General features: G+C 54.2%; 1 protein-coding gene across 2 annotated transcripts; it reads right to left on the bottom strand.

Moving 5' to 3' along the window:
- Positions 1-3451: 3451 nt before the first annotated feature.
- Positions 3452-7955, bottom strand: ANKRD23 (ankyrin repeat domain 23). Of its 2 annotated transcripts, none has more exons than XM_058667579.1 (9): positions 7729-7955; positions 6573-6719; positions 6240-6374; positions 5607-5738; positions 5444-5494; positions 5206-5304; positions 4992-5090; positions 4781-4879; positions 3452-4697 (listed from the first exon to the last, which is right to left on the bottom strand). In XM_058667579.1, the coding sequence occupies exons 1-9, from the start codon at positions 7753-7755 to the stop codon at positions 4602-4604; spliced, it is 885 nt and encodes a 294-aa protein (XP_058523562.1). In that variant the 5' UTR covers positions 7756-7955; the 3' UTR covers positions 3452-4601. The 2 variants fall into 2 exon arrangements, with proteins under 2 accessions (XP_058523562.1, XP_058523561.1); XM_058667578.1 differs by having other exon boundaries at positions 5396-5494; positions 7729-7953.
- Positions 7956-9132: the final 1177 nt, after the last annotated feature.

Genomic DNA, 9132 nt, shown 5'->3' with positions numbered 1-9132 from the left:
AGCTGGGGCCCAGCCTTCCAGGCTGCCTTCTGGAATCACATCATCTCTGATCCCAGGGCCCAGCTTCTCTCCTTCCTCCCCATATTGGGACAGTGCAGTATATTTATACCTCTTGGGGCCCAGCCACGACGTGAGTGCACAGGGGCTGCCTCTCTGCGGCCGTGACTTGCTTGTTCATTTATTTGCCAATCCTTGCTGCTGGCAGCACATTGTGAGCACCAGTTTTGAGCAGGGTCGGTCAGACCTGTGGCCTTGTCAGGGCTGTGTTCTCTGGCTGCCCCTTAGCAGTGCCATATTCAGTTCACGCTCCCTGGCCTAACCCATGTGCCAGTGCCAGCAGCACTGCTCCCACAGGTCTGACCATCTGGTCCTGCTCCCTCCTGTGGAGGTTCTGACCCCCAACCCTGACACCATGCAAAGCTCTGCTTCTCTGCCTCCTGCGCTCTGTGGCCACCAAGAGTGTTGTCAGTTTTAAGGGAAGAAGGGTCTTTACGCCCCCATGAAACCCTCCAGCTCCTGACCCTGGGAGAGGGGACACCTGGTGTACCTTTCTCAGGCCTCCAGGGAGCAGGCTGTTGCTGTGGGGCACAGGGACATTGGCAGGCAAGGATTGCCCAGGAATCGGGGCGATCCTTATTCTTTTTAAAGAGAAAGCAGTTGCATGTGGTCCTTGTGTCTCTGAACCGTCAGTACTGTGTATTGTGTTCTGGCTGGGCAGTTGTTGAGAGGAGGATGGGAAAGGGTTTGTGTTTCTTGTCATTTCTTCCCAAAGTTCAGCTGTATGGAAGCTGGGGCTTCCCAAGGCCAGGAGTGTGGCCTGGGGAGGGAGGAAGGTTTTTAGAAACGTTTCTCAAAGGAACCTGGGTCCTACTATATGGGCCAAAGGCCAAAGGCACAGGTCTGTGCCCGATGAGATTGCTGTCAAGGCATGCACACCACAGGGGCCACCCCAGGTAGGAAACACAGGCTTGCCCACATCCTGTGTGTCCAGAATAGGGGCTTGTCACATTGCTGTGTGTGAGTCACCTGGTGAGTTAAAAAGTGTCAGTACTCAGGCCTACCATCAGGACTTTGATTTAATCACTGTGGGTTTTATTTTTGAGATGTTGGCATCTTATGTAACTTTGGTACCTTTATTGAAACTAAAAACTTAACATTGGTACAATACTGTTAAACAAACTTCTTCAATTTCATTGGGAGTTTACCCTTTGTCCCAGCAATGTCCTTTGTGCGTTTCAGGGTTTAAGCCACGATACCAGGTTGTACCCAGGGCTGTTGTTTTCCATACCACCCCCACCCCCTTTCCCCTTGAGATAGATTAGGTGTTATAGAAGTCTCCAGCTGTCCTCAGTGGTGACACCATGTGTAACCCTGTCCCGGGACTGAGAGCCAGACACTGGTGTGCTGTGGGTGTACCGTTCATCATCTTGTCCTGTGTTGTAGATACAGAACCATCCCCGTACCACCAGGACCTCCCTCAGACTGTCCCTTTACAGATGCCTCCAAACATCCCTCACCCCTGGGAACCACTAGCCTGTTCTTAAGCTTTATAATTTTGTCATTTCATATCCTGTGTACCCATCTGGATTTGGCTTTCCTTCATTCAGCATGACCCTCTGGAGCAGTCTGGGTGTGTGTGTATGTGTGTGTATCAGTGTTAGTCCAGGGTGTAGTTGTCTCCTGGAAGCACATCTGGGTTGTGCGTTTTAGGCTAGTCCAGATGAAGCTGCTGTGAACACTGGAGAGGTTTTTGTGGGAAACTTGGTTTCATTTTGGGGCTGGGAGGTACAATTGCTTGGTTGTTGCATGTTCTTTTTAAGAGAGGGCCAGATGTTTTCAGAATAGCTATGTGATTTACCTTCTTACTGGCAACACAGGTAGTTTTGTAGTGTTGCTACCTTTTTTAGTTTGGCTGTCCCAGTAGGTATGTGCCTCACCCATATATCTTTCCACTTGATGTCACTTCTGAATGTCTGTCTTTTGTCAATTTTCTAATTTGGTTTTTGTCTTACTGTTTTGAGAGCTTGTTATATATCCTAAACCATTTTAACCCACTGTCAGATTTTTGCTTGGCAAATGTTTTTTTCCCATGTGTACTTTGATCCTCTGAACAGGTGCCTCTGTGGATCAAGGGTTTTTAAATTTTGATAAATTTCTCATCACCAGCTTTTCTTTCACTGATCACCTTTCTGTTAGCGTCACATCTGAAAACTCTACTGTCTTGGGTCCTGAAGATTGTGTGTTTTTTTTCCCCTGAAAGTTTTATGTGTTAACAGTTAAGTTTGTGGTCCATTTTGAGTTAATTTTGCCCATTTTTTTGTTTGTTTCGTTTTGCTTTTCTTTTCCTCACAGCCTATAGGTGTCTAACTGCTTTGGCACCGTTTGTTGAAAAGCCAGTCTTTTCTCCCATTGCTCTTGCACATTGGTCAAGGTCAGCTGGGCTTGTCTGGGTGGACCTTTTTTGGGTTGTCTGCTGATCCTTTGGTCTTAGTCTTAAAACTAATAGCTCTTTCAACTTTCTTTTTCAGAGTTGTTATACATTTTTTAAAATGAATTTAAATATAACATTGTCCACAATTATAGAACTCTCACTGGTATTCTGATGAGAACTGCTAAAACCTATATTTATCAGGTTGGGCAGGGGGAAACTGAGGACTGTCCATGAACATGGTATACCTCTCCATTTCTTGAAATCTTGGGATTTTACAGGTTTTAGCCTACTGTTCCTTTTGTTTTAAGCCTAGCTGTTTCCTTCTTGAGGTAACTATAAGTGGTACTGTCTTAGTTAGTCCCTGTGATCCTTGCTGGTCGCTAGAAAGAGCCTTTTTGTGTCCTGAGATCTTACTGGTTCCCTTATCCTAGCTGGGTGTATATATTTTTTGGTAGATCCTTTACAATTTCTTATGTACACAAACAAGGCTATACTCATCTTGAGGATTTCTGACTTATTCTGGACATGAGACCCTGGTGATTGTTGAGTAGCTGAGGCTGAGGACCAGCTCTCTGTGCATTTGTCTATCAGTGCCCAGAGGCACCCTGAGCATAGGAGCCCAGTGCTGGGACCCTTCTGCCACCCCACACCTGGTGGCTTCTCTTGTCAGACCAGCATGGTTAAGACTTGATTTCTGGTGCTGAGGACAGTAAGGCTCCTTTCAGCCTAGAGAAGACAGGTAGACTGTATTGTTAATTAACAGATTTAATGAACTGAAGGCACTGATGTGTATAAAAAGGTGTGTATTGTGTCTGTAAATATCCTCACTTTCCAGATGAGGACTCGTCTATGGTCTTGTCTGTTTCGGTCATAGCACCAGTGTCTGCACACTGGCTCTGTCAGCATGGGTGTGAGCTGCCCAAGGGAAGGGGTGTGGCTCCTGCTGCAGGGCACTGCTGAGCTGTTCCACACAGCAACAGCACAGCCTTGCTGGTGGCCTTCCCAGCCCAAGAACATCACAATAAAAGAATTGCAGCAGAAGGGATATCAACCCAACCGCTTCATATAAGTCAGGACCACGTGAGGGTGGTTGAGCCTTCATCTGCTAGCCCTTCCCTCAGCCTGTGGTCTCAGATGAGAACAGAGCTTTGTAGGATTCACTTCCTGGCACTTAAGGACCCAGCCTGACCAGTTAGTAGTCTGCACCAGTGAGCTCTGACATAAAAAGGACAGTGGAAGATAAAGATGACAGACCCTGTGGGGGAAGAGGTCCTCATGACACCACAGTCAGCAGGTGGGACCAGAGCTCTGACCTCCAGGGTGGGATGGGGATGGCTTGCAATAGCAGGCTGCAGGCTGGCACTCAAGCTCCAGTACAGGGGTGGGGTGGGTGAAAAGACTGAAGGAAACCAGGGTTACGGGCCACTGCCCCACAAATTGAGTGGGCCACAAGCAATCCCCAGCACCAAGGCCCTTCATCTCCACCCCAACAGTGCAGGAGGCATCTGTACTGAGGCTTGTAGTCAGTGGGTGAAGCTTTCCCCAGAATCTCAGCTTTGGCTGCTTAGTCTAGGACTCCTGAGGCAGCCTGATGGGTCCTGGCCTTCTGGGGGCAAACTCATTGAGAAGATCCTGCAGAAAACCACAACCCAACTTCAGAGGCCCCAAGACTAAGTTCCAGAGCCACTCCAGACCTGACCAGGGCTGCTGCTGCTAGGCTGGAGCTGCCTGGAGAAAGCATGTCCACTGATGCTGGCCAGCTTACACTGCCTGACACCTGTGAAGCCTGCATGAGTCATCCATTGCTTCCTGGATAGCAGCTATTACCATTGGCCAATGGGCTGCGGCAAACCTGGCCTGCATGTTGGCGGACACTGAGGATGCCAAGCACCCAACCCAGAGCCGCTGCCACTGCACTCCCCTTACCCTCTATGGCCCCATTTTGCCACCTTCCAGTCCTCTGCTACAGCCGGTCTCAACTCCAGCTCCAGCACCCAAAGCCAGGGAGGTCTGTCCTTCACCTGTAGGGCTCAGAGCTGCTCCTCAGCCCTAGTGGGGCTTCCTAAGGAAGCACAGCCTCACCAGGGGACTTGGGACAGGGGCAGGAACTACAGCGGGATGTGGAAGGGATGGAATGGTGTCGAGGGACCCTACAGGTCTGTCATCGTGGTCAGCACCGGGTGCGGGTGTGCCCCACGTGGGCCTGCAGCGCTTCCTGAATGCTCCGCTGCCAATCTCGTGCCAGCTGCACAGGAGTCAGGAAAGCCTGGGGACAAAGACGTGGGGTCAGCCCTTTCCCTCAGGAGCTCCACTAGCCACCTGGCTCAGTGTGCTGCAGGCTGTACTCACTGCGTTCTGCATGCTCAGCTTGGCTCCGTAGAGCAACAGTAGCTTCATAGCTTTGTAGTGGCCATGCCGCACAGCCTCGTGGAGTGCTGTGTCCCCTTCCTGCAGAAGGAGGGAGAAATCACGCTGACTGGACAGCACTTCTGGTCTGGTGCACGCCTCTCTATTACCATGCCCTGGGGGGAAGCTGCCCCCACCTGCACAGAGTGCCTACCTTGTCCTGTGCGTCGAGCCGGGCTCCACACTCTATGAGGTGCTCCAGGCAATCTGAATGCCCTGTGCGCACGGCCACATGGAGGGGGGTGCTCCAGATCTGTGGGGTCCAGTGAGGTCAGCAGGGGCCTCCTCCCAAAAGGGCTATGCTTTTGCTTCACCAGTAGCACCTGCTTCTCCCAATAGGTTACTGAGAGTCAATGCCGCCCCCTTACCTTGTCCCGGGCATTGATCTGAGCCCCCTGGTTAAGCAGCTCTTTGAGGATGTCCAGGTGTCCTCCACGGCAGGCCCAGAACACAGGGGTCCTGTCCAGCTACAAAACAGAAAGAAGCCACTAAGCACGCTGACCTACGGGCAGGTGAGGCGGGGCATCTGCCACAGGGAGGAGCCTTCCCGGCTCTCACCAAGTCCCGCGCATCCACAGCAGTTCCTGCAGCCAGCAGCTTACTCACCAGCTGCCTGTGACCCTTCAGACAGGCCCAGTGTAAGGCCGTGCGGTGGAGCTGGGAGCAGATGTGGGAAATAAGGCAGAGGAAACACAACACCTGATCCCATCCCTAGGAACAGCATTCCTGCAGCTGCAGGTGCCACAAGCCCACTGACCCCCACCACTACCTTGTCATGGGCGTTGGGGTTCCCGCCATCCGTCAGGTATTTGTCAATCAGGGTCTCCTGGTTCTCGGCAGCTGCCTTCAGGAACCTGTCCAGATCCACAGGCTCCAGTGGGGTCTGCGGCGGTGGTGGCTGCTGCACCAGTTGAAGGACAAAGCCAAGTCACACTCCAGCTGTGGGCACTCTGTGATCAAGCAACAGAGGACCAGCCCACTACTGGCTGGTGCAAGCTCATTTTTCAGTCCTGCCCAGGACACTGGCACATGGTATCCTCAGTCAGCATTTGAGGTCCCTTCGCTACACTCCATCAGGGTGTCCTTGTCATCACAGTGAGCACCAAGCCAGCCTCAGATAAAGGATTCCTTAGGACAGACACCACAGGCCCTGGGACAGTGGCCCTCAGACTGTGGCACCAGCAACCACAGCAGAGGGGGCACAAATGGAGCTGGAGAGCCCACAAAAGGAGACTGCCTTGGGAGTGCTATGCCCAAGCAGCCTCTGAGGGCACGGCACAGGGTGATTTCCCTTGCTCCCCAGGTCCCAGCCCTGCTTAAGGCAGGCTCTGGGCATGGCTCCCCTGGCCCCGCCCGTGCTCACCTTACCCCACCCCTGTATGCTCCCCCTGCCCCTGCTCACCTTAACCTGGGCCTCAGGTTTTCTGGGGGGGACTCTCTGCTTCAGTTTCAGTCGCTTTTCTCTCCGTCTTTGAACCAAGTTCTCCAAGTCCGCCAGAGTCTCCAGATTCAGCCTGGAGCTGTTAAATCTTTCCAGCTAGGGCAGGAGGTGCACAGGAAAGCACATGCCAGACGTGAGCAACGGGGTGGGGCAGAGCAGGCTCTTGGTTGCTCTGATCCTCACCTGTGGTCTACCCCTTCCACCCCCTACCCCACAGATGCGCTACACACTGTGGCTCAGGCTGCCTGGGCCCGAGCCCTCAGGGCCGTCACTCCCACCCAGCTCCAAGCTCACTTTCTTCTTCTTCTCCTCTTCTGATTTCAGCTTCTCCCGGGCCACAGCCTCATGGGGTCCCAGTCTCCAGTCATTAGGCCCACCTCCAGGGTCAGGAGCTCCATGACCGAAGCCCAATTCTTTCCTTCCAACTCCTTCTCCACTTACCTGTAGGAGGGACAGGTAATGAAGAAGCAGGGAAGTGAAAGGCTCCTCCCACCCCGCCTTACGAAACAAGGTGCCGCGGTGGGGGGTGGGTAAGTGGGGCTGCTGATGGCTGCAGTGTGAGGGTGCTGGGTTTCAGAGGCTGCTGGCTGGCCGGCGCCTCCTGCAGGGTGATGACTGACCGCTGGCTGTCCTGCTCCTATCAGCAGGCTCTCGGGGGAGGCTGAGACCACATCTATTTATACCGCTGGCCAGTACACAGGTTGCTTAAAGCCAGGTGACAGCTTAGCTCACCACCACCCCGCACCCTGCCCCAGACTGCTGCCCTTAGATTCTGACCAGATCATATGTCACATTGCCTCCTGGGACAAGCTCACAGCCACAGAGATGCCCACCACTGGGGAAAGGCCAGCTCTGGGGTGGTGGGAAAATACAGGGGAGTGGGCTCCAACTTGGATTTACCCCTCAGGGGTTGCAGGGACTGTGTGTTACTGGTCTCTGCAGATGCCCTTCCCCTGCCACTGGGACTGGGCAGGTTGTGGGAGGGACCACGCTGGGAATACAGGTCAATGGTGCTGGTGCTCCCAGCCATGCAGAACCATCTTCCCTTTGAAAGTAACACCAATATCCCCCCGCAGCCCAGACCCCAGGCTCCCTAGGAGCTTCCAGCACAGGCCAGTGCGACTGGCTCCCTAGGGGACTTGTGGACATGGTGAACTCTGTGCTACCAAAACCAAGCCCGGTGCTTGGAAAGTGAGTGCCACAGCCAGCCCCCCACTCTGCAGGGAGCCTGAACACTCCCTTTCCCCATCACAGTCCAGGGCAGGACTCACATGGCCATCACCCCCCCCCATCTTTGTTCCTGTCTCCTGCCCCTCGGCAGCTCACAGGAGAACCAGGCAGAGGCTACACAGGAGTGCCTGCCTGGCTCCTAGGCCTTGACCCCAGACAGTGGCTGCCTTCCCCCAACTGCCAAGGGGGCTGGGAACCTGCCCATGCCCCAGGTCCTTACCAACTGCTGAATGCTGATGAAGTCCATGGTCCCCCTGTTCAACGCGCCCCCGCCACAGTCTGGCGGGCTGCTCCCCTCTTTATAGTACAGCTCCCTTGCGGGGGTGAGTCAGGGCAAGGGAGGGCAGATGACTCTGAGGTTCTGTCACACCAACCAAAATACCAGCCTGGGAAGGCAGCCCGCTGAGCCGCCTCACACAGCCCCTCCCCGTACTGAGCCAGTGCATCACAAGCCAATACTCAAGGGGGACGTTGGTTCTCATTGCCCTCCGCGCTGTTGGGGACCTGGCTGCCTGGGAAATTTCAAAGACCCGGCCCAGTCGCTTTGGTACAAGCCAGCCTGGGGCCTGTGGAAGTCGCCCAGGTTGCCCTCTTGCCTCTGGAATCCCTGTAGCATCCATACCACCAGCTCTATGCGGTTGCCCAATGCCCAGTTTCAGGGCTGCTCCTCACCCTCTCCTGCCCCCCATGCTGACAGGCTGTGACTTCCGGGGTGGTGCCACCTGGAGTGGGGCCTGGCCTGCCAGTGGCCCTCAGCCCCTGAAGGTGTCTTGCATGGCCGCCCCTCCCATAGCCACAGTGCTCCCCACCAGATGCTCCAAACATGGAGCACGCCCCTTACAGGGAAGTGAGGCTGCAATCTGGCCCAGGTCCCAGGAGGTAAGAATAACCGTGACACTCACAGCAGCCTGCCTCGGGCCACCAACAGCCAAATTCCTAAACCTGCTTCCAAAGCCATGCAGCCACGTGTACCCAGGGCCCAGCAGGGCCTCAGATGCTGTCCTGACCTTTGACGGGTAACCAGATAGTCAGTAAATAAGACTCCAGAGCCCCAGCAACATGCACAGCCAGCCAGCCGCCAGGGGGACCAGGGTGGGGTCAGAGTCCCAGGCCAGCAGCCAGTGTGCCCTCAGATGCCGTCTGCCCCCAGCAGGGCTTCCAGGTATCTACAGATTTTGAGACCCAGAGCAAAGAAACTTGAGTTCTCGGGCTTCTGGGCACCCCGCCCCCCTGCCCAACCTCCAGAAAAATGTTTTGTTCTAAGGAAATGAATTTCCTAGACTGAGAGCCCTCAGACAAGAACAGGGACTCTACCATCCACCCCTAATGCTGGCGCGCCTCTGCCTCTGCCTTGGAGTCAAGGGCATCTGAATCAGCAGGTTCCACTGGAGATGCCAGCAGGAAACCAGCCAAGTCACCTGGAGCTGAATGCTGTGCAGTTGGGGTTAGGAAAAGTAACCTTAAAAACAACAGCAAAAAAAAAAAGATGTAAGCATGAAGTTAAAAGTCCTCCTAGACTTGCCCACTCTTGCCAAGCCAAGAACAGCGGCCTAGGGAGAACCATGGATACCACAGGTGCCACTGAGGACAGGGTCCCTGGCAGGGAGGCCGGGGGAGCCATGCC

This window comes from Ochotona princeps, chromosome 8, assembly GCF_030435755.1.
Source record: "Ochotona princeps isolate mOchPri1 chromosome 8, mOchPri1.hap1, whole genome shotgun sequence".
In the NCBI taxonomy this organism is placed as follows: Eukaryota; Metazoa; Chordata; class Mammalia; order Lagomorpha; family Ochotonidae; genus Ochotona; species Ochotona princeps.
The sequence above is the reverse complement of the archived record's forward strand: the minus strand, read 5'-3'. Positions and strand labels throughout refer to the sequence as shown.

What these genes read in the sequence shown, in the direction of transcription:
- ANKRD23 (XM_058667578.1), bottom strand. Translation starts at nt 7,755, where the DNA reads ATGGACTTCATCAGCATTCAGCAGTTG. An exon ending in CTGTGGATGCGCGGGACTTG is followed by an intron (nt 5,305 to 5,395) that starts GTGAGAGCCGGG and finishes TCTGTTTTGTAG; the next exon opens with CTGGACAGGACCCCTGTGTT. An exon ending in GGCTCGACGCACAGGACAAG is followed by an intron (nt 4,880 to 4,991) that starts GTAGGCACTCTG and finishes CTCCTTCTGCAG; the next exon opens with GAAGGGGACACAGCACTCCA.